Raw genomic sequence first — 26,010 nt, 5'->3', positions numbered from 1 at the left:
AGAAAGAAAGAAAGCTCCTAAGGAGCAGCCTGGCTGGTTTCTCTGCGCGCCAAGAGGAGTTGTTTTTCTTTTTCTCTCCAGTTAGCCAAAGAAAAGAAACACAGGGCAGGATTGTCCAGTTTGAGACTACTTTAACTGCCCTGGCCCAGTGCTAGGGAATCCTGGGAACTGGAGTTTATTGTGGCACCAGAGCTCTCTGACAGAGAAGGCTCAATCTCTCACAAAACTACATTTCCCAGAATTCCCTAGCACTGAGCCAGAGCAGTTAAAGCAGTCTCAGACTGGATTATTGCTGCAGTGTGTTTTGGACTATAGTCTCCAGCCTGGCAACAAAAAGTGGGTCCTTGCTTCCTCCTTCCCAACTGACTGGGGAGCTCTCTCTTTCCCCCAACAAGGCTCCATCTTTCACAAGAGAAGGGAAGAGGAGAAGCAGAGGCAGAGGCAGAGGCAGAGGCAGAGGCAGAGGCAGAGTGTGGGAAACCCTCTGCTCCTTCTCTTGGGAAGGACTGAGCCTCAGGAGGGAAGGTAGAAAGACCTCCCCAGAGAGGAATGCCACCGCTTTCCCCCTGGGTGCCCGGGAAAAGGAGGACAGGAGGGGAAGGGAGAGGAGGGAGCAAGGAAGGAAGGAAGAGAAGAAAAGGAAGAAAAAGGGGAGGGAGAGAAGGAAGGAAGGAAGGAAGGAAGGAAGGAAGAAGGGAGGAAAGGGAAGGAAGGAAGGAAGGAAGGAAGGAAGGAAGGAAGGAAGGAAGGAGGGAGGGAGGGAGGGAGGGAAGGAGGGAGGAAGGAAGGAAGGAAGGAAGGAAGGAAGGAAGGAAGGAAGGGAAGGGAGAGGGGAGGGGAGGGGAGGGGAAGGAAGGAAGGGAGGGGAGGGAGGGAGAGACGGACGGACGCGGGCTCTCTTTAGGACCCAGCCGGCTGGCTTGGCCTTCTCCGAGGCCGAGAACATGCTGTGCAGCTCCTCTGCCTTTGGGAGAAGGCTAAGCCAGCCGGCTGGGTCCTAAAGAGAGCCCTCAGCGGCAAAGCTTTCTCCCAAAGGCAAAGGAGCCGTGCGGTGTGTCCTCCCCCTTGGGAGAAGGCTTTGCCGCCGTGGGTTCTCTTTTGGACCCAGCCGGCTGGCTTGGCCTTTTTTTTTTCCGGCATACAAGATGACCCCCGAGTTTGGGAATGATTTTCCTGGGCTAAAAAGTCGTCTTATACACCGGAAAATATGGTACTTGAAAGGTTTACTTGGGGCTTCGAAATAGACACTTAGCAGTTGAAAGTAAGATTTCTAAGGAAAAAAATTGGATAGAGGTAATGTACATAGCTGTAACATACCAACCAACATGGTCAAAAGACAAAGTGAGAGTGTGGAGTCTTTATGTAACCATTGGCACCAGGGAACAGCATAGGCTAGTTACATCAGTCATCCATGCCCCTGCATTACCTTCTATGGTTGAGCAAACGGAAAACTTGAGAGACAATGTGAAACTTGCCTAGATGCATGCAGAAATCTTTATATTGTCTAAACACTCATAAGGATAATACTGCATTGAAATGGTATTTACAACAGTTGTAATAATTACTGACCAATATGCAAATAAATCCATAGGCTAAAGCAGGGGTAGGCAATCTTTTTGAGCCGGGGGCCGGGTTGCTGTCCCTCAGACAATTGGGGGACCGAAGCCAAAAAATAAATAATTAAATATTTTTTTAAAAAAAATTAAATATATAAATAAAACAGGACAAATATAGGACAAAATTTTCAAATGGAAGACACTTTTTTTTAAAAAATGGAGGACACGTGAAAAAAATTGCTGATTTTAAAAAAAATGTTAATATAAATGCATGTTTCTGAGGCTTCTATAGACAATTGTCCCCCAAAGGCCCCGGCGGCAATCAGCGGCAGGACCGGGCTGGGGCCGGTCCCAAGGCCTCGCCGGGCCGCATCCGGCCCACGGGCCGCAGGTTGCCTACCCCTGGGCTAAAGTATGTGAAATATATGTAGCTGTGGACTACAACAGAGATATGCATGGAATAATATCCTTACATATGGCCACCTTAGCAGAAACTAGTACAGTATTGAGGTATTAAGACCCAGTTAGTCTAGCATGCTGTCTAGCTGTTTATAGGAGCAGAATGAACAAGGAAACCATGAAATGTTCACCATCCCAAAAGATACTTCAGAAGCTGGCATTCTAGCCACAGTGCCACATGTATTAACTATTGCAGACTGGACTCCCAATCAGCATCCTGGTCATCTCCCCATCACCCACAGAAGTGCAAATGCTTAATCACTTAATCACTCCAGTGCAATGCTTTTCAGTTTATACACTGACACATGGACCATGGAGTATACTTAGTTGTATAGTTTTGAAGTTTTTTAATAGGTGAACAAAAAAAGGATACAACAAAGGGTGCAGTCTCTCAAGGAACTTTATCGCATGGGGCTTAAACCGTTCCCCAGCGCATTCTAACGGGGGTGCACGGGGGCGTGCACGGAACACGATGGGCACCGGATGGGCCCAGAACGCGACTTTACCGCACGGGGGAACGCCGCCGCCACGCGTTCCCATCGCATCCCAATTCAGTTCCAGAGGGCGCCATTTCTGGGAACTGTTTCAAAGCATCCCCAGAAATGGCGCCCTCTGGAACCGAATTGGGACGCGATGGGAACGCGCCGCGGCAGCGGCGGCATTCCCCCATGCGGTAAAGTCACGTTCTGGGCCCCATCCGGAGCCCATCACGTTCTGTGCACACCCCCGCATGCCCCCGTTAGAATGCTCTGGGGAACGGTTTAAGCCCCATGCGATAAAGTTCAAGATCTCACAAAATATTACAAGTGACAAGTCGAGCAAGAAGGAAAAATTATGTAATTCAAATCATAATGTCTGTGTGGTGTTATTGAGTTGAAATGGAAGAGAAGAGGTCTTCAGAAACACTGTACAAAGGAGGTTCTAGCACATAAATGGGGAAACTGCATCCTAAAGGCCACATGAGTCTCCTACGGGGTTTTTTAATGGCCAGCTGGACCCTTCAAAGCCCTAGACATGCTAAAAAAATGAGAGAATTGTCCAGTATTGATGCATTGTTACTCTTGGAATGTAAACTCACTTACTCCCATTTCCCTCTGATAACTAGCTGGGGGAGGCACCTAAAAATGAAAAGCAATAGTTACTTCTAGTTTCATTCTTGAGCAAGTTGGGGGCAATTTATCAATATAAAAAGTGGCCTCTGTGGACTTTGCAGTGACTAACTCACTCTCTAGAAGGAGGTTTCTTTATCTATGTATGCATCTGACTTACATCTCAACAGTCTCCGAGAAGTAATGTGACAAAGAAGATGATTAACCAGAAAAAGGTAGAAATAAAAATGCAAATTGGTATAATATTAAAATACTGCTACAACAATTATAATGCTAAAACACAACTGTATTTTAATATTTCAATTTGTGCACACTGCACAGAAGTGCTTGCCCATGCTGTTTTTGTAATAAAATCTAGATAGCAATTAGATAAAATTTCAGTGGCCTCTGCTGAATGCAGAAAGGTGAGTATACTCCTTTTGCTTTGTTGGGTAAAAGCAAAAAGCACAACCCCACTAAAGCTGTTTCAGAAATATGTGTATACAGTGATTTTATTTCATTTTATTTCTTTTCATTGCATCTGTGTGGTTAAATATGCAATAACATGATCTTTGTTTTGTAGGGAAAGTAATTCAGTAGTAAAGAACCCCTTTTCTTTTTTGAGATAAAGGATACATTTACGATGATTTAACTCCTAGTCAGAGGAAGATGCAGAGAACAGTTCTGTGCCTGTGCAGAATTACGTTTACTAGCCAATGAGTGTATGAATTTCTTAATTTTGCATTCCTTTCTCTTTTGCATATAAATTGTCTTGATTATGCAGGTTAACTCTGCCCCTTTGCTTTTTTCTAATGAATGCAATCCAGGACAGAACAGTATTTGCTCCAAAACAAACGCACAATGGTAACAAAAAAGATGGGGGAAAAACACAACAATTATATTTATTTATATCCCACTTTTCCCCAGAATTGAAACACAAAACAGCTCACAATTTAAAAGAATAATACAATTAAAACATACAGGAAAATAGCATTAAAATAGACTTAAACTATTTGCCATATTAAAACAAGTCAGCATCAATAAAATAGTAAAATGTAATTTAAATGATTTAAAAGCTATTAAAAACAGTACATTTTAAAACAGCAATTCCCAAAGTGGGTGTATGCCCCCTCTGGGGGTATTTGAAAGCTCCAGGGGAGGTGAGTCAAAAAGGGGCAGCAGAGGGGGTGGCATTCTGCTTTGGGATTTAAGAAGAGGAAGAATCCCCAGATTCCTCCTGCACTTCACTCCCAAAGTTGGAGGCTATTATGTCAATGGCATAAAGCAGCCTCCCTCACACTCACTTGCTCCCTGGTTCTCCTGTCTGTTTCCTCCCCTCTCTCATGGCTGGGGCCAGGCCATACCAGGATGATGGAGGAACCCAGAAAATCCTGCTCTGTCTCTTCCTCTTCTTCCAGTGGTTATTTGAAGCTCAGGGGATGGATAAAAGAAAGGCCTTGTTTGTCTCACTTTCTTGCCATATCTTCTCTTCGGTTGAGCTCTTCATGTCTTACAGAGTATGTTATGACTGCACTTCTTCCAAAAGGCAGCAACAGTGGCATTGCTAGGGTGGTGTCCATGGTGTCATTTCACTTATGGTGTCACCCGGTGTGGTCTGTGCCCCCACATATCCACTAGTGATGCCTCTGCTGCAGGGCTGGCATGGGGAAGAAGTTACTCAGTTGCTGCTTCCAGGGTGACCAGGTGGAAAAAGAAGCAGTGACTGAGACTGTTGGTTTTGATATTTGCTGGAAGTCAAACTCAGCAAAATCCTCAAGGTCTAGCAAATTCCTCACTTGCCTGGAAGACAATTTCATGGTCCAAAAGGTGGAAGAGGCAACAAGGGGGTCAGCTATTTTAGATCTGATCCTAACCAACAAGGATGACTTGGTTGATGGGGTGCAAGTGGTGGGATCATTAGGTGGAAGCGACCATGTTCTCCTGGAGTTTGTTATACAATGGAGAGGAGAAGCCAGGCAGAGTCAGACACGCATCCTAGACTTTAGGAGAGCGGATTTCAGTAAACTTAGAGAAGTATTGAGGGCGATTCCATGGTCAGAAATACTAAAAGATAAAGGTGTTCAGGATGGATGGGACTTTCTCAAAAGGGAGATACTGAAGGCACAATTTCAAACAGTTCCAGTGAGAAAGAAAAACGGGAAGTGTCTCAAGAAACCAGGATGGATGACTAAGGAACTTTCAACCGAGCTAAGTTTGAAACGGAACATGTATAAGAAATGGAAAAAGGGGGAAATCACGAAAAAGGAATTCAAAGAAATAGCAGATGTGTGCAGGGGTAAAGTCAGAAAAGCTAAAGCGCAGAATGAACTCAGGCTTGCTAGAGAGGTTAAGAACAATAAAAAGGGCTTTTTTGGATATGTCCGCAGCAAGAGGAAGAAGAAGGAAACGGTAGGGCCACTGCGTGGAGAAGATGGCAAAATGCTAACAGGAGATAGAGAAAAGGCAGAATTACTCAACACCTTCTTTGCCTCAGTCTTCTCAGAAAAGGCAAAGGGTGCTCAACCTGAGGATAATGGAGCAGAGGACAGAATAGGGGAATTTCAGCACAGAATAAGTAAAGAGATAGTAGAGGAACACCTTGTTAATCTAAATGAATTTAAGTCTCCGGGACCAGATGAACTCCATCCAAGGGTATTAAAAGAACTGGCAAAAGTAATATCGGAGCCATTGGCAATCATATTTGAAAACTCCTGGAGAACAGGAGAGATCCCAGCAGACTGGAGGAGGGCAAACGTTGTCCCCATCTTCAAAAAGGGGAAAAAAGAGGATCCCAACAATTATCGTCCAGTTAGTCTGACATCAGTTCTAGGAAAGATTCTGGAGCGGATCATTAAACAGAGAGTTTGTGAACATCTAGAAGGCAATGCCATAATCACAAAAAGTCAACATGGGTTTCAGAGAAACAAGTCATGCCAGACAAATCTAATCTCTTTCTTTGACAAAATTACCAGCTTGGTAGATGAAGAGAATGCTGTGGATATAGTATATCTTGATTTCAGTAAGGCCTTTGACAAGGTTTCCCATGACATTCTTGCAAACAAGCTTATAAAATGTGGGCTAGACAAAGGAACTGTTAAATGGATCTGTAATTGGTTGACCGGCCGAACCCAAAGGGTGCTCAACAATGGCTCCTTTTCATCCTGGAGAGAAGTGACCAGTGGGGTCCCACAGGGCTCTGTCCTGGGCCCAGTGCTATTCAACATCTTTATCAATGACCTGGATGACAGAATTGGGAGCATACTTATCAAATTTGCAGATGACACCAAATTAGGGGGAATAGCTAATACCCCAGAGGACAGGATCAAGATTCAAAATGACCTGAATAGACTAGAAAGCTGGGCCAAAGCTAACAAAATGAAATTCAACTCAGAGAAATGTAAGGTATTGCACTTAGGGCGGAAAAATAAAATGCACAGATATAGGATGGGTGACACCTGGCTGAATGAAACTACGTGTGAAAGGGATCTAGGAGTCCAAGTAGACCACAAGTTGAACATGAGTCAACAGTGTGATGCGGCAGCTAAAAAGGCCAATGCTGTTTTAGGCTGCATCAATAGAAGTATAGTGTCTAGATCAAGAGAAGTAATAGTGCCACTGTATTCTGCTTTGGTCAGGCCCCACCTAGAATATTGTGTCCAGTTCTGGGCGCCACAATTCAAAAAGGACATTGAGAAACTGGAGCGTGTCCAAAGGAGGGCGACAAAAATGGTGAAGGGTCTGGAGACCATGCCCTATGAGGAACGACTTAGGGAGCTGGGGATGTTTAGCCTGGAGAAAAGAAGGTTAAGAGGTGATATGATAGCCCTGTTTAAATATTTGAAAGGATGTCATATTGAGGAGGGAGCAAGCTTGTTTTCTGCTGCTCCACAGAACAGGACCCGGAACAATGGATGCAAGCTACAGGAAAAGAGATTCCACCTGAACATTAGGAGGAACTTCCTGACAGTAAGGGCTGTTCGACAGTGGAATGCACTTCCTCGGAAGGTGATAGAGTCTCCTTCCTTGGAGGTCTTTAAACAGAGGCTGGATGGCCATCTGTCAGGGATGCTTTGATTTGGATTTCCTGCATGGCAGGGGGTTGGACTGGATGGCCCTTGTGGTCTCTTCCAACTCTACGATTCTATGATTCTATGATTCTATGAATGTGTTGTAGAACAGTAGACATACCAAGAAATTGGGGGGGGGGGGGGGGCTGCTAGGGCTGGCACACAAGAGGAAAGTGGGCAGTAGCCCACAAATGTTTGGGAACCACTGTTTTAAACCAATACAGCACTACCTAGTCTGGTCTTTAAAACTTTTCTGTTTTAAAAGAATAAAAAACATAATAATAATAATAATAATAATAATAATAATAATAATAATAAAAAATATTTATTTATATCCTGCCTCTTCCAACTGAGGATAAAAAGGTTTTATTCTGTTGACAGAAGATTAACAAGGAAGGGTCCATTGTGGGCTTCCTGGGCAGGGGGGAGTACTAGTCTAGGAGCAGCCACTGAGGAAGTCCTCTCCTGTACGCCCATGAACCATGTTTGTGATGGTGGTGGGACTCAGAGAAACTCTTCTCCTGATGATGTCAAAGCCCAGGGTGGCTCATACAGGGATTTGTGGTCTGCGAAATAGTTTAAACTTGAGCCGCATAGGGCTTTATATCTCATAACCCACACTTTGAATTGTGCTTGGAAACAAAGTGGCAGTGGGTGGGGCTCTTTCAACAGGGGTATTGTGTGGTCCCTATACCTTGCCCCAGTTAACAGTCTGGCTGGAGCTCTTTAGATTTTCCAAGCACTCTTCAAAGGTGGCCTCAGAACATGTTACAGTAGTCCAAACAGGATTTGTGACCAGATCCAGCATCTCAAGGAACAGGCATAGCTGGTGCACAGACTTTCAGTGTGTAAAAGCATTCTTGGCCACCGCAGAAATCTTGACCGCCAGGTTCAAAGCTGAGTCCAGGAATATATCCAAACTGCAAACCAGTGTCTTCAGGGGGAGGTGTGCCCCATCTAACAGGCTGTATCTCTAGTCCCTGATCTGCCATTTAACTGACCAAGAGCACCTGTCTTGTTTAAGTTTCAGCTTGTTTCTCCTTATCTACTCCGTTACTGAAAACAGATACTGGTCTGGGACCAGGACAGCCTCCTTGGATTGAGGTGGAAAGGATTAGCAGAAAGACTGAAGACATGAGAGAAATAAAATAATTAGAAAAAATGGTAAAAAGAAACAGAAATTATAGGAAGTGCAATTGGTTTCTTTTAAAAAAGTTCTCATATAACAAAGGTAAAATATGGTAACTGTGAAGTATTTTACATTCCAAACAAGTATTTTTAATATGTTAGAAACTTTAAAATAAGGCTAGAACATTATTAGATTATCCCCCATACCTAATATGAAGGTCAAAGGGAAGTATACATAATAATAATAATATATTTATTTATATCCCGCCTCTTCCCTTTTGGAGGATCAAGTTGGGTAACAACAGAGTTTAAAAATACAAGTATAATATAATAAACAACAAAATCCCCCGTCCCCCTATCCACTCTCCCTAAAATACAAATTTATAAAAAATAAAATTGTAGATATGTGCAAACATCACAATCATACTGGAAGATGTTGTTCATTGAACAGTGATAACTAATATGGGAGCATAGTATGGACAGATTTCTTCATTCAGGACCTGGTCAATCTAGGTAGGCCAGCCTGAAGAGGGTTGTTCTTACTGCCTTCTTAAAAGCCTCAATTGTGGTATTTGGCGGATTTCTTTGGGTAGGTTATTCCAGATTTTTGGAGCAGCAACAGAAAAGGTCCTCTGGGAAGTTATCACATACAATAGAAAACTTATGTCAATTGATTGTTATGATTTCATCTGTGTTATTGTATACCTTGATGTTTTTATTATTCTAAAATGAAATAAATATCAATCTAAAAGAAAGGAGTAGTAGAGTTGGGTGTCATCCGCATTTTGATGGCAGCACACCTCAAAACTACAGATGTCCTCTCCAACAGTTTCATCTATATGTTAAATAGCATGGAAGACAAAACAGAACCCTGTTAATAAAAACAATCATGCTAATAATGCCAATTTTAAGCAATGTAGTGTTGCTCTGCATTTAATTCATAGTTAGTATGAATTTACCACTTTTAAGGTGAAATTGAGGCTGATCTTTAAAAGATTCCAGATTCCCCCCAAAGAATTTTAAATCTAACATTGTTGTGATAGGCATTTGAAGTCTGCTAAGTTATAGCATATGTGTTCCAATGTGTTGCCTCTAAATAAACACTTCACAGTTTATCTTCTTGTCATATTATGTGACAAGTGTATAATGCCAAATTCGGGGAGGGGGAACTCTACTATTTTAAAAGCTTTGGTTTCTCCGCTTTCCGCTTTTGAAATTTATAGCTCATTTCCAGGCATGCTTTGAATAACAGCAACCTATTCTTGAAGGAAAAATGTGCATAAAACTCATAGGCTTTAAATCTTTATTCAGGCAATTCGTTTTCGTGACTGTGCTGCTGCATTTTGACAGTAGTCTATATGTATTGTTACAGTGGGAATATGGTTAACGTAACTTCATATTTAGAGGGTTTTTTTAAAAAAAATTCTATGTATAAGGAGAAGTGTAACCATCAATCAGTCACACACACACACACATATATATAACTATATGTCCATAACCCATAGCTGAGAGAAAGGCTATTTTTCATATTGATATTTGGAATATGATGGTTATGGACATAGTTGTAAAAAATGTACCAGCCAATTAAATCTCTTTTTATCTCCACATCATTTGGCACAAAATGAAAACTGCTTTGAATGTTTGTGTATAAAGTAAAAAAAGTTGGGTTGGTAACTAGGACAGGAAGACCAGTATTTGAGAGAACTTAAAGAGACTGCCTAAATTTTTAGTCAATGGCTCTTGATGCTTGCAGTCTAAAATGAGAGATAAAACTGTCAAAATTGAAAGACAATGAGAAACCTTTTGCCAGAGATAAAGGACTAGCAGGAGAGGCAGATAATTGTTTCACAGGTGATACCCCTCCCGACAAGGTATCAAGTCTCCACGAATTTGTTGTTTTGAATATTGGCAATATTTACTCTAAAAGATTCAACATGGTGCAGTGGCTTAAGCATTGAACTATGATTCTGGACCAGGGTTCAGATCACCATTTGGCTATGGATAGCATCTGAAAGACCTTGCTTTACCATATCAACCTGCAAGGGTCCTAGGATATACAGGAAAGACTTTCTCTGTATATCCTCATTTCCCTCAGTCCCGTTACAATCACTGGTTCACTTGGTGGGCACACAAGAGAGAGCCTTCTTGCAGGGATGTAGCCAAGATTTTGGGAAGGGGGGTCCAGACTAAGTGCCACCATTATAATGGGGCTTGGGGATGGCGTCATGGTGGCACGCACCATTCATTGTATCTAACAGAAGGGGGGCGGACCTCACAGCCCCCCCCCCCCCAACTTGGCTACATCCCTGCTTCTTGGGGGCTGTTCCCACCATCAGGAATTCCCTTCCACAGGAGGCTAGACTGGCCCCCTCCCTGCTCTCCTTTTGCCATCAGGCAAATCTATTTTTATTCAAGCAGGCATTTAATATACAGTTGGCCCTCCTTATCCACTGATTTTTTATACATGGATTCAAGCATCCATGGCTTGAAAATATTTTTTAAAAAGGATAAATTTTAAGTATCAAACGTTGATTTTCCCTTTTTATATAAGGAACACCATTTTGCTATGCCATTGTATTTAATGGGACTTGAGCATACACGGATTTTTTTATTCACGGGGGTTCCTGGAAACAGCCCCCAGTGCATAACAAGGGTCCACTGTATAATTGTTGTCAGGGAAGCTTTTATTTAGGGTGTGTGCTCTATTTATGTTTTTAACTTTTGTATATTTTATGTGATTTTATACAGTTTAGCAACATGGTTTTAACAGGGTTTTTTTTTACATTGTTATTAGAAAGTTTTAAAGTTTTACTGGAAAGTTTTATTTTATCTGTGAGCCTCTTTGGGCCCATTTCCAGGAGAAAGGCTGCAAACAAATAAAATACAATAAAATAAAATCCTTTTAGTGTCATATCACCTTTCAGGCTGAAATCCAGCCTGAACCCTGAAATCCAGCCTGAATTACTCAAGAATAAGCCATTAAACTTCTGAGTAGTTGTATGCAGAGTTGTACAATTACCCACCACCACCACCTTTTTAAACAAAGAAACTAACTTTGTGTCAGAAGTGGGAAGCCTTCTGGACATGTTAAAAACAATTAGTTCTCAAGTTCAGTTTTGAAAAAAGAAGCCAGTTCTTTTCTTTGAGAAAATATATTGTGGAGAAGCAATATGAAATTGTGATGTTGCTATTATTATACAGTTATTACTAATACTAATAATATATTAACAGAGCTTAATGAACACAAAGAGTACATGCCCTGCATTAGCTTAGCAATATTGATCATAACTCTAAAAATCAGAGTCATGAGAAGGATGTGAGCTGAACACTGGCCCAGCTGCATAACTTTAGATACCTCTCAAGCTGCATTGAGCTGCAGCTTTATGAAATCCCCATTTCCAAGGAAGCTGGATATCTATCCTCTGCAGTTCTTCCAAGCGTCGGAGGCCTTTGAAGAGAAATGGTGGATAAAAGCTGATAAAGTGTTATCGAGGTGCACAAACCAACTGGGACTGTTGGTTGTGCATCCTTGTATTATAGGGGTGGATGTTATGGGGGTGAGGAAGTCTCATTAACCCCTAGGAGACTTTGGAGAGCCATGCCCTCTGCCAAACCCACTCTGTTGACCTGTTAATGTCCCCAAGCATTATCTAGGAAGGATGAGCGCATTTCTGCCATGTTTTGGTCCCCTGAAATATTTTCGTGTCAGGAGAGGCCTCCCCCCAACAGAAAGTGACCATGAAATAATTCCTGGTTTAATAAAATGTCTCTGTTTAGTGCAAAAGTCTTTCAAGCATTTAATATTTTATTTCTGAGTACCTACGCCATTAAAAAGGAAGTCATTCTGTAAGTTAAAATCTTTGAATCTATTTTTGAGTCTGTCTCAAACTACTCGTAATGGCAAGAACTATATCCAGGTTCAATGTCACAATAAGGTAATAAGAATTTTGAAACTGACTGTCCTACCCTGAGAACATCCGTTCATTCACAGGAATGATGATGCTACAAAGACTCTGTTCCCTTTAGAAATAAGAAATGGTACACAGGCAATAGAGGAGTAAAAACGTTAGCTTTGTTCATGCACATCTTTGCAGAGAGGAATTGGGGAAGCATGGTGAAAGGACTAAGTGATTTCTAACCCAGGCAAAGCTGGTAGAGGTTGAATGAGTAGTGGGATAAAAAAAATGGGGGGGGGGGGCAGTAAGAGAAGAAAAGAGAGAGAGAAAGGATATACAAAGTAACACTAATATGGGTGTGGATAGTAGATCTGAACCCAGGAAAAGTTGGATACTATCACTAGAATTAAACATTTCAGACTGATGTGTCACTATATCTCTTGCATCCACAAACACAGCATTATTTTGTAGGTATTCAAAACACACGGGAACACAGAAGAGTTAATGTTAGGTAACCCCCTTTGCAATTATTCCATTGTAACATGTCTAATTTTCATTACAGCTACGTGTGAACCCTATCAATGTCACGCCACCAATACAAGCTATAGATCAGGACCGAAACATCCAGCCTCCTTCCGATCGGCCTGGGATCCTCTATTCCATCTTAGTTGGTTGGTATATGATAATCTTAATGTCTGTTCCAAAAGACTGTATTAGCAGCAGGCAGATAGGCAGACAAAGTTTGAGCATGGAGTTACAGCCAATACCAAATTCATGCTGAGTGTAATGTGGTAGCTGGTGGTGTTCTAGGCAAATATTTTATTGTCCACTCTCTTATAGTGGCTGTTCCTTCCAGATTGGATTGCTGTTGTGTGAGGACTTAGCTTTATTAGGGAATTTTCTGGCTGAGATAATGGAGCAAGGACATTAGATAAAGCCCAAGAAATGTTTACACACACACACACAGAGAGAGAGAGAGAGAGGGAGAAAGAGAGAGCATCTTTTGTTCTGGTGTGTTGAACTGATTAAAATTATCGTCAACAACAACAACAACAACAACAACATAATCCCCAGCATGCGCGCGCGCGCGCACACACACACACATATATATATATGAAGTTTGTATAGGAAATCTGTGGCCTATGCACTGTCCCCACACCTACCTTATATACCTGGGGGCAGGCTATCTTAGGGATTGTCTTTTCCCTTATGCTTCTTCTGCACCCCTTGGCAGCAGGACTTTGGGTTCTCCTCCATGAGTGTTGAGGTTCATCTTGTGAGCAATACAACACTTATATATTTATTTCTATCATCTATTCTCTGGAATTCTCCAAGTACTTATCTAAAGCTGTGCCGTGTAGCTGTCAACTTAAGACTCATTTCTATATATAGGCTTTCTTTTAAGCTGTATTCTACCCAATTGCTGTACCACACCTGTACAATTTAGTGCCAGAGTGGTTATTGTGCTCACTATATTGATAATTCATTGGGAAGTTGTATAAGAATGTACAAAATGAATAAATGAATGACATCAATTGAAATAACCAAGGTTTTCAGACAAATAGTGTGACCTTGTTCTCAAGCAGATGGGGTATAAGGAGCAGCCATAGGCCGCTCCCACCCCAATTGCTGTGGGACCATGGCAACTGCACACGCCCAGTCCTGATCCCTGCCACTGCCACAGTCTTGACCCAGCTGCCAAATAGGAGCTGCTTTCCTTCACTCTTTTTGGGCCCAGTTCTTCTTGGTTGGGGCAGGCTTGGAGTGGCTTCCAGCTGCATTCAGAGCATGCATCAAGTAAACGCCACTCCCCCAACTCAGCCCAATGGTGGCACTTTTGACTCGCCTGTTTTGGGCACTGGTGTAACAGCTTCCTGTGTTCTTCACTCCCTGTGTGGCTAACATTGCACCTGTTGACAGTGTAGTCCTTATGTTTATTGTTTCCTTTATTATTTGTAATAAACAAGGAAATATTGTCATACATTCCTTCTTTAATACACTGATGCAGGTACACAATTTATGTAAGCTATGTAGGATACCTTATTACATGACAATAATCAAGGAACTAGCAAGATTTGGACTGGGCAGATTTAGTTGTTGTATTCCAAGTGATATTCAGTACCAGAATAGGTCAGCAAGGATCTCTCCCCACACTGGAATTCATGCAATATATGATTGTATGCTGCTACTTCCAGGATTTTCTACAGTAAGAAGAGTCACAAACCCTTTATTGGTGCATTGCTGTAGTTGATGTGGCACAAGAGTCTCCTTTTCTTGCAGCAGCATAGGGGTGGGCTGTGTCAGATGTGTTTGCATTGAGCTATTCTTGTCTGAATTGTTCTGGCACATTAACCTGAAGGATAATAGGATACAGAGGCTGAGATTATTATATATACAGATATCTAATGACTTCATTTCCATTTGTAATTTAAGGATGGGCATTTAATATCAGGTCCAATGACCATATTTGGAAGGCCTTTGCTTTGACATTAACAGTTACAGTATATCCACTACAATGCTGGAATGGAAAAAGGCTACAGCTTTATTGGTTACAGCTATAGAGGCCTGGCCCTGCATGGGCCCATATCCAAATATCTTTTGACATGTGTTGACCATTGATCCAGCTCACCCAACCGACTAGGTTGAAACCACCTGGAATGGCAGAAATGGGATTCCATCTGGGCAAAAGCCACTGTGGCTTCCCTGTTATCTGAAACTCTGGCTGCATAACACACCAGGTTAGGCATGGCTTCTATAACCTGGTTCCACAAGATCCCATAGGGGCATTTCAGAACTTGGTACAGTGGATTCCCATGACCCATTTCTCCTTCACCCCAAAACTGCTGTATATTGTTGATTGGTGGATGAGCTTCACTGTGCTGAGACACAAAGAGTGCTCTAAAATGGCATCCTGGACTATGCAGATTCATGGATAATAATATATAATGCCACCTGATTTTCTGTATTTAAGATGCTCTGCCAGTGTGCTACAAATCTTTAAGCTTCTGAGACCCACCACTAGCAAGTGGTAGCCCCAGTTTACAGACCTGCTTTTATCCGCTCGAGTAGTGTCTCAGCAGCACTTCCATTTATCAGAATTTTCCAACAGGTTTCTCTGCCCTAGGAAATGAACATTTAAAAGTGCAGAAAAGATTACAGCCTCTCTTCATCTTTACTGAGCAATTTAAGTAATTATACACCTAAGCAATTCAAGTATGGTTTTGTGATCTATTTTGTCTTTCTCTACCCATATCCAGTTGCCATGTGAAAATCTATTTCTTCTCTCTTTTAACATCTTCAAAATATATATCTTCCTCATTTCTACTTATTATCTAAACCCCTGTTGCTATTCACCTATCTAGTATTCTGATTGCTATATTGCCTTTGTCTGTCATATTTTACTAAGAGTAACATATAGGAAAAGAAAGATGAACAGAGGGCTGATCAAATTATAAAGCAAGAACATTTTATTTGTAAAGCAGGAACATTTCATGCTTCTCAGACCATTTGATGTACTAATTATGTTTGGCTTAGTATGTGTTCACCCGATTTTTCATCTCACATAGGGCTAGTTTGAAACTGGGAAATCCTTTACCTAGAGAAATCCTGTGGAGGAAATAAGACCTGTCCAACTGTGTCTGTCATTACAAGGAACTTTTCTTAGAAGCAATTTGCTTTGGTGGAGCACGAACAGTTTTCAGCTATAACATTTATGAAATTCTGCTTCTGAGAAGTAATACTTTTGTCTTTCACCCCCCCACACACACACACACACATTTTGTTGAACATGTAGAAATCACTACATAATATGAAACAGGAAAAAACATGTCAGAAAATGCCAAACATCAAAACAAAAGAGGAAACTAATTCATGCTTTTCAAAACTATTTGTACTGAAAAGGATGTAATTAGCATGAAAGTTAGAAAGGAAAACAAAAAGCTGCCTTACACCCAGCTATATATACTTTGTCTCCCTCACTAACCTCATGTTGTCTATTATTATTGTTGCCAGGAAATATATTCTCCTTCATTTGCTACCTGATCCTGTTATAAATGAAGGGGATGAACATGGAAATTGTACTTATTTATTTATGCATTATTTATTCTCCCAGCATGGGACCCAAGGCACATTACAAAAGTTTAAAACATGATAAGCTAGAACCTGATAGTAAAAAACATTAACCAGCAGAACTGAAAAGCACATATTATATTCCAAAGACAAAAGAAAAGTCTCCACATGCTTAATGTTGGACTGTAGCTTTTTACAAAATAGGACATTTATCAAGATTTTAAAAAAATAAAATTCAGTCAATCATTGAATTTGTGGAGACTTGTCCCTTTGTAGTAAAATTTTTTAAAAATCTTAGTAACAAAATTAAAAAAAAATCCCTAAATGATTTATCATATTAAAACATCAATTTTAAAAAGTGCAAAATTATTTCAAATATAACAATAAAGTTGAACATAATTATTTGTTAAAATATATTTATTCTGCTCATGAGTGAAATGTCAACAATAGAGTGGCTTTCATTTTGTTTCAAAGAAAGCCTTGTAAGATTGACTTACCTATACTGAGTGAAACACAGTTCCTGTCCTAGCTGATCTCAAATGTAAAGTGTAAATTTGGGAACTGCACTTTGTTAGATGGCCCTTCCTTACTGTGACTTGCCATTTTAACTGGTTTGAATAACAGACTTTCTAACATCAGTACAGGCTGTACAAAATGAGTAAAATATCCTCTTTTTTGGTGTTCTGTATTTTAGCTACCACACTTATAGAACAATTTACTTTCTCCTTTTTCCTGTATAGCAGAATACAGCTGGTCTGGCCTACCTTCTTTTCTCTTTTTACAATGGCTTGATAGTTCCTATTCATTGCATAGCATTGCTTTCATGCCATGATCTGACAAAGACAACCAGAGCTCATTTTACCACACAGTGTGGATTTCTTTAGGATTTTCCAGGTTAGTCATCTCCACTCTCTGCAGTGATGATAAAAAGAGAAATGGGTGAATTCGGGGAGAGTTGAGTGGCAAGAGTCCTACAGGGCCATAATGGAACTGAATCATCCTGCATGCTCTGGAGCCTACAATACTGTTTTCCACTTGAAGAATGTCACTTCTATACCATGAATATGTACACTGTAAATATGTGCTTCTAACTGAATAATTGAGTTTATTCCTACTCTTTTTAGTATTGCATAGATAGCATGCCTGTACAGTCTTTTTCTAGGTTCACTCTGTTCTGTGTTGGCTTTGTATTCAGTTCAAGCTGTAAGATACTAGTTTCTCACATCATTGTATACATTTTTGCATACATTTGTATTTATTTGTATATTTTCCTATGTTCATTAGTAGAAAGAACACTTCAGAGTAATTTTGGATGTTCATGTGTTGCACAGAAACATGTTCTCCATAGGCTTTGTTTGAGCTCAGAATGGCTCTCCAATGGATGGTACAAGGATTTCAAATAGGATTTGACCAGGCCAAAATTGTGAGGAATAAGCCAAGACAGTCTATTTATAAGTAGTAGGTCTTTGTGGGTCAGCTGATCCACAAACAACAAAGAGCTGTGCGACATCACACCATGGCTCCCATGTCAGTGGTTCCCAAGCTTTGGTGCACCATTTGTTTTGAACTTTATATACCAGAGGGCCCAGTCAACTTGGCCAAGAATCAGGCATTATAGAAGCTGAAGTCCAACACATCTGGAGGACCAAAGGTTTGGAACTTTTTTCCTATGCATTTTGTAGGAGCTCTCCAAGGTTGTGAACCTATTTGAGGGATAGGATTCAGCACTTTAAAAAAAATCCTTTTAAATCTGGATTAAAAGATATAATGGATTTGTTGCACCTGTGGCATGGAAACACCTTCCACTCCTGAAGGTGGACTTTTCTTGATATAAAATCAAGGCATCGATTTGAAGTTAGAGCTAAAACAGACCAGAAATACTGTTTTGTGTTTCTGCCTTCCTAGGCAATAGACAAGATTTCTAGCCTGTGCATCTGCCAGGGAAGTGCAAATACTGTATGCCATGGTCTTCCAGAAGAACAGAAAGAATGTATAATTGCATTCATTTAGATTAAATAAACATGCTAATAGTACCCCATCCTGTCTGATCTTGGAAGTTAAGGTAGGTCAGCCCTGGTTAGTACTTGGATGGAAGACCACCAATAAATGCCAGTCACTGTAGGCTATATTTCAGAGGAAGGAACTGGCAAAACCACCTGTGAGTATTTCTTGACTGAGTAAAAACTATGAAATTCATAGGGTAACCAGGCAGCTTAAAGGCACATACATACACGTGACTTGGAAAATTTAAGTGTATCCAAAAGTGTAGCCAAGACTTAGGAATCCTTAAGCATTGTTTTTAATTGCTCAAACCTTAGCAATCTACATTATAATTTTGTAACTTTAAAATAATGTCCTGGGCAGAACAGATGGCTGGGAAGTAGTGGCCAGAGGCTCTTCCAGCCACAGTCAGGCCAGGACTGTGGCAACCACATGGCCTGATCCCAATGTGACACCTTTTCGATCTGGTTGTTTGGCTTCCGGTCACTTTGGGGGCATATGTTATCTAACCGTCACACCCTCAAGGCAGACGGAAGCTGCTTCATTTGGCCTGTGTGTTCTGCAGCACTTTTCATTGGAGATTTTTGTTTCAAAATGTAGCCATAAAAAAAAAACCTAGTTCTTTTTATGTGTATGCTTGCAATGGAAGGAGACACCCATCTTCTTTGTGCATGTTGGAACTCTATGCACTGATACATAGCACAATGGGGGGGGGGGGGATAAATATCAAAACTGGTAAGTGAAGCTGTATTGAGGGAGAAGGGCTGTAGAGCTGAAAGGTAAGGCTTGTAAGAAAATAGTCCTACACTTCTTAGATTGCAAATAGGTGTCATCTTTATTCCTTTTTTCCATTCAGTGTTGTGACTTTTTTATGACCAGATATATGTATGGAGAGAGTAATAGCACTTTTTGTCCATTACTAGTGTACAATCTTCCAGATACAGGAAATATTACACACATTTTTATTGTAATGATAAACTCTGACTTTAGTCACTGGGTCAATGCAAAAATGTTTTGCATTTTTAGTACTCTGACTTTATGTTTGTCTAGCTATTTCATTTAGCATCTTGCCCTTTATAGTGGCTAATCTCACAGGGCAGATTACAATAACCAGTTAAAATGCTAAAACACTCAGATGTATATTACTTACTAATATAAAATGGTGGAATAGTAAAGTGTGATTTTTAAAATAATAATATTAATAATAAATAAAGGCTAATGAGAACACATAAGACTTCAGTATTCTCCTGCAACAAAGCATCTCCAGTAAAGGCTGGAAACACTGCTCTCTGAAGCTCTGAATAGCTATTACCAATAATTTTTAATCAGCTTTCCTCAAAACAGCTCCCTCCAGATACATTGGACTACAGCCCCTAACATTTTCAGTCCAATGATGTCATTTATTACGCTGAATGAGGATGGTAGGAGTTGTAAATTTAATTGAACTGGAGACAGCCAGGGAGGAGACGGCTGTTACTGACAATAAATTGATCAATGGTCTGACTTTGTATGATGTAATTTCCTATACTCAGTATAGGTTTACTCAAGGAAACATATTGTCACCTTAAAATTTACACTTGTCTCTTATGGGAAAAGAAAGAGCTCATAAGGAATCCCAGATTTATTGAAAATGATGATTGTCATACAGAACGAAGAAATTTTGCTTGTTTGCAGATCTGTCAAGTACGCCTACTTAGTTATTGGTGTTTTGTTTTTACCAAGTGGAATAATTTTATTTCCTTTTTGATAAATGTCATGAATACACTTTTTTCACTGACGCTGTGATTTTTCATACTGATCCCTCATCTCAATTATGTGTTCAAATCTCACTGTTTTTTTTACAGGGACTCCTGAGGATTATTCGCAGTATTTCAGTATGAATGTTACGACTGCTGTACTCAGCCTTCTGAAGCCAATAAACAGGGATTTGCACCAGAAATTTGATTTGGTTATTAAGGTAATTTCAACTGAATTCCCATTTCCATGCATTTGTACATTGCTAAGTAGTAAAGTCCATGGAGGCTGTGAGGATTCTTTTCTTGAACTGTCAGTTTGTAAATAAACTTCCAGCTAGGAGAAAGGCAATCCTTAAAAAGACATGACTCATAATGTATGATTAATTTAATGGCATGTCGTAAATTAACTGTCCATTTCCCTTTAATGATTGTTATAACAATAGTGTTGCATTGACAGGGTGGTGAAGAGATGTACTGCTTGGTACGTAAGAAACACAAAGCCAGAAACACTTTTTTAAGACACAATGTCTATTAGATCACACATTTATAGCAGTTTAATACCTCTTTAACTGCATGATTGCATGGCATACTATAGAATCCTGGGATGAGGCACTCAGTCTCCTCTGACTGTGAACTCTACCATTGTAGTTCAGCATAGTAGTCTAGACCTCTCTAGGAAACAATTCTACAGACTACAGGTCCCAAAATCCCTTGGCATTTAAAGTGGGATCAAACTGCTATAACAATAGCACAAATACCCCCATAAGCTGGCATCTTGTTGGAGACGTAAGTGCAACGTATGCAAGCATAACTCCCTTGATGGATGAGACACAAAGATCTATTTTCTTGCCCTTGCACTCTATCCAAAAATCTCTCATGCTTGGCACCTGACAAGCTGAAGAAAGCAGCCTTGGTGCTCCTTCTGACAAGAAGGAAGGGGAAGAGGGAGGTGATTCATATCAAGAAGATTCAGCTGCTCCAAACTCAAAGTGGAAGGAAAAGTTGGGTTCACTCCATGTAAGAGCACATTCTCATATCTTCCCCTCCAGCCAAGCTGAGACCAGCGGCTTATCTACGGTCAATAAGAGACAGGAGCAGGGCCCCTGTGGGGGCTTGGTAGCTGGTAGACAGTGGAAGGTGAAGAAATGTGCACACAGAGCTACATGGACATATAGGGTGACAGCCACTGTTTTCCATTCTGTTGAATGTAGAGATCCTTGCACTTATATGTATTTACTCAGAAATAAGTTCCAACCATTTCAATTTAACTTACTGCCGTACAGTCAGTGGCATCACAAGGGGCATGCAGAGTATGTGGGCTGCACCAGGTGACACCCTAAGGGGAGGGGGTGACCACTTTTCCTTAAACACCTACCTTTGGGAAGAAATGGGCTGTGGCATTCATCTGCTTCCCTTTAAAATGCTTTAGGATGTGCTGGGAATAAGATGAAGCTCTGTGGGAGAAGAAAGGAGAGGCCCTGGAATTTTTTTAAATTAAAATTTCAAATTTAAAATTTTTAAATTTTAAAAAACTGTTTTTAATTTTGATTTTTTAAAAAATATATTTTTAAAATTTTCTTTAAAAACATTACATTTTAACCAAATATTTACTATGTATATGTAAATACATTTAGGTTGTGTGTATGATATTGTAATATGAAGATATAATTTTAATTTTGCTAGTTGCTTATGTCACGACAGTTACCATTACATTCAGTGGTATATGGGAATTACAATTTACAGGTAACATTTGTGCAAAAAAGCATTACTAAGGATTCTGTATGGCGTGAAATAGGAGGAGTCAATGGGGGTGTGTGACACCATGAGTGATGGCACCAACCTTAGGGATGCCACTGGGTACAATTAGTCAACAACCATTCTAGACTTAAATTTCTAAAAGGCAATTGCATTAATCTTTTTATTGCATTTTATTCTTCTAATAAGTGGTGCATTTTAACACTATTCTATTTTTAATTCTATATAATTGCTCACTTTTAGTATGGTTTTAATTGTATTGTCCTTTTAAATTCCTAATTTGGGTGGGTGAGGGGAAGTAGGATATAAATAAATATTACAACAACAAATGCTTTTGCTGCGAAGTACCTAAAATTAATGTTTAAAATACTGTAGTATATTGTATTAAATATTGCTGGCCAAAATTTAATGTAGAGTTAGATGCTCTTAATCCAGTCAGAGAGGTTCCATATGCTATGCATCAGGGGTGGGCAAAGTATGGCCTGCAGACTACATGCAGCTTCCCAGGGCTGTTTTCATGTCCCTCAGAACTGCCTGGAGTAAAATAAAATTAAAATTCTGACAAAATGATTTTGCACCACAATACCATCAATGGTCTCTAAGAGGCATAGGCGGCATTTTGCCATGCTTTCCCTGCCCTGGCCCAATGTAGGCCTTTTGGTGGACAGGAAATGAATAGGAAGTTACTTCCACTCAATCCCTGCTGTTAAGAAAAGGCCTGTCACAGGCTTAAAATGGTCTGTTGGGACTCAAAACATGGCAAAAATGTTATCCATGCCCACACAAAATATTCACTGGGATTTATGTTGGTTTTTTTGTGGGGGGTACACTGAGGAGGCGACCCTTCCAGTTGCAGCCTTCTAGCCTTCCAGATCTGCCCATCCCTGCATTACATTGCACTTGTTGTGTCTGAGAATACTTGGATGAAACAGACTTGCCTGTAATACAATAACATAGTTACGGCTTTGGGGAATGTGTTTTTCGGACACTTAGATTTCCTGACGAATGTAAAGGTTTTTAAAATTGCAGTATTTTAAGTAATTACTTACTTAAAATTAAATGATGTAACAGTGCTACAAGATCTCTCTACTTACGTAAAATTGATAGCGAACGCATCCTTCATTCTGTAATTAGTCTTAGTTCGCAGTCTGATATAGCCTTACCTGGGAATAGATTTCACTGAAATTAGTGGTGCACATTTTTAATAGAAATGTCTATGATTTAAGCTTTAGCAGGAGTATTTATGTATTTATTAGGGAATGCCAACCAGTGATGGTGTTAACTTCAGAAAATGCCTTATTAAATTATTAATTTCTATTCCTTATGTACTGGGGTTCTTATGTGTCATTTGAACATTTAACTTAAACATCAGCTATGGTCCATGCTGGCAAAGATATGTAGTTTTTAACTGAAGCACATTGATGCTAGGGTAACCAAGCACAATAATGCTACACCAATTTCAGAAATCAATTACCATTGTATGTGGTCATATTCTAGTGCTTTAATAACTGGCTACATTATTAATGGAAATTTTTACAGGCATTATTAGATTTGAATTACTGTGGTTGGTGTGCAGCTGAGTGGATAATAAGCAAGGGTATCAATCTGTAAGACTAATAATATGCCACATGCTTGAACAGTATCATTTAACACAACAGTGTTGAAAGTTCTATTAAATTGGCCAGATGTGGCAAATTTGCTTATTTAGGTTTCTGTTTTTCAGTGTGTAACTCAACAAAATATCTGTATTTAAATCTGAGCACATATCTATTCAGAAAGCCATTTGAGGCTCCCTCTGCACTGCAGAATTAATGCAGTTCGACACCACTATAACTGTCATGCTCAATACTATGGAATTTTGGGGTTTGTAGTTTTGTGAGATATTTAGACTTCTATTTCAGAGAACTCTGGTGCCACAACAAACTACAAATCCCAAGATTCCCTAGGATGGAGCCATGACAGTTAAAGCAGTGTCAAACTTAATTAATTTTGTAATGTAGCATCAGCATTAGAACAACCTAAGTTGTTTTCCCTGCCAGTTTTAATTGTGCTGGTGAAAGATAACTTCATCCAGATCCACCTTAAGGCATCCGTATCAGAAAGAAAATCTCTTCCTCTTTCCACTTCCATAATTAGTTATTCTTTTGAAACTGACCTTTTGGATAATTCTTTGGATTAAGTTTTTGTTTTTATTGTTTGTGAACCTTCAATGTGATGTTCAGTTAATGAATCATGCTATAGGTTTATTGAAAGGCTGGTATGTGTGTTGGAAATATTGACTGCAATCTTACACTGAGAGATGTAGCTATAACATATAGCTACAACAGTCTCCTATCACGCCCCCACCAAAGAAACATCTTTTTTTTCAGCTGCACTCCATGAACCCTGCCAACTTTGCAACTGAATGCCTCTTTCCACAACATGTAAAAAGATCCAGACAGTGCAACACCTAAGGCAAATGCCACCAACAGAAAATCAGTATCTATGTTCCAACTTTACAGTAGGCAGTTCTCTGTTTGAGAAAGGGATGTCCTGCAAAGTCCATCCCATTGTTCCTCTGGAAGGAGCCTCCTTTCCCCAAAATCGCTTTGCCTCCCCCATTGCTCCCTGGGCTGTCTGGGGGGCGATCAAGCAGGGATGTACTGCAAAGCCCATCTGCTGCTCAGGCGCTCAGGCGGAGGCGAAAAAATAAAAAATAATACACATCGGTCTATGAATGAGGAGCAGAGGGGAGGTTGCAATCCACCGGGGGAAAGTCTCTGCGAATTGAAGAAAATGGTGCTGGCAATGCAGAAAGAGAACAAAAGAGTGACACCCCCAGGCCAGCCCCTTGAGCGCTGCTCCTCCCATCTCCAGGTTCCCACATCAGACACCCTTGACGTTCCCATTCGGATTCAGCAAATCGTACCCCGCTTTCAAAAATAACCCGCTTTATAACCTACTATTTTTTTAAACCGGTTTATAGGCGTCTAATTCAAATTATACGATATAATTCGATTTTGAATCGAATCGCAGTGGAAACGATTCCAGGGCATTGAAGAATTAATTCGAGCATCAGTGGGAACGACACCTCTTAATTCGCTTCATGATCTGCTTTATAGGCAAGTGGGAACACCCTCTTACAGGAGGACACTTCTTCATTTAATAGTCCAAACTAGTTTAAAGATAAATAATCATGAAAATGTAGACAGGGAACCCTGAAATCACCATCAATACATAATACTGAGACAAAAGACTGAGGCACACAGGTAATTTCATCATAGTGGCCTAAATACCATGGTAGTCCCAGCTAGAAAAGATCCATTAAATAAATGAAATTTAGATACATGTTGACTCACCATTCAATAATTGGGTCAGTGGATCTTTTCAGCTTGAGACTATGAATAGCATTCTAGTCAATCTTCTTTACTATACAGAGATATAGTGCATTTCTGTATGAATTATGATTCTTTTCAACTTTGCATTATTGCTATGTCACTTCATATACATGTAATCTCCTTTTTTTATTTATTTACTTATATCCCAGCTTTCCCCTACTCCTGAGAATTGAAGAGACCTAAAAAAAGTCAAAAGAGTAAAACTGTCAGCAATAAACATACAAAAAATTAAACCTGAGGGGAACCATTAAACCATTAATAGAATTAAAAACAATTTTTGGAGATTCTTTTGAGGGAGGACATGTAAGTGATCACCCTAGTTCTGATGGAAAATAAAGCATCTAGGTGTTGATCTCTGTGGAAAAGCACAGGATTCAGGAGCTTTAAGAAGCACAGGGGCGTTACAGACGGGCCCATGAGGTGCTGTTGTTACGCGCGAGGGGTGGCGCTTCTTGATGCACCTTGCCCCTCGTGCGTAACGAGTGCGTCAAAATGGCAGCGCCCTATACAGATGAGTGCTGCCATTTTGACGTTGCGGACGCATAGCATCCAGACGTCACGCGGCAGAAGTGATGCCAAGAGTGCGCGCCTCGCGCCTTGCGCCGCCACTTCCAGGGCTGTCTTGTTTTGTGAGAGGTCTGAGGCCACTTCTCTGCCTGAGAATTCTAAATACCCCTCCTTAAAACTGCCAATCCCAGAATGCAACAGGAGGCAGCTAGAGGAGTCAAAGTGGAATAGTAGCACTTTAAGAGTATAGTGTGATAAACATCATTGTCGCTTCCCTGACCAGCCTCGTCCTCCTCAGGGTGAGAGGGAGATTGATGAGAGGGGGAGTAATGTCATGCCCAGCCTGGAGGACGGTTTGGAGGACTCAGAGGA

At 40.4% G+C, this 26,010-nt stretch overlaps 1 protein-coding gene across 5 annotated transcripts in view; it reads left to right on the top strand.

The window, feature by feature from the left end:
- The window catches only part of LOC149318735 (protocadherin-15-like), a 952,040-nt gene that overhangs the window by 659,894 nt on the left and 266,136 nt on the right, over positions 1-26,010 (top strand). For all 5 annotated transcript variants that reach the window (XM_089510367.1, XM_089510370.1, XM_089510366.1 and 2 more), the window contains 2 exons: positions 12,757-12,865; positions 20,108-20,220. In XM_089510367.1, coding sequence (XP_089366493.1) covers positions 12,757-12,865; positions 20,108-20,220 — 222 coding nt within the window. The remainder of the gene's footprint in view (positions 1-12,756; positions 12,866-20,107; positions 20,221-26,010) is intronic.

The sequence above is a fragment of the Sceloporus occidentalis genome, unplaced genomic scaffold (assembly GCF_023333645.1).
Source record: "Sceloporus occidentalis isolate IW3139 unplaced genomic scaffold, rSceOcc1.0.p SCAF_2, whole genome shotgun sequence".
Taxonomy (NCBI): Eukaryota; Metazoa; Chordata; class Lepidosauria; order Squamata; family Phrynosomatidae; genus Sceloporus; species Sceloporus occidentalis.
The sequence above is the reverse complement of the archived record's forward strand: the minus strand, read 5'-3'. Positions and strand labels throughout refer to the sequence as shown.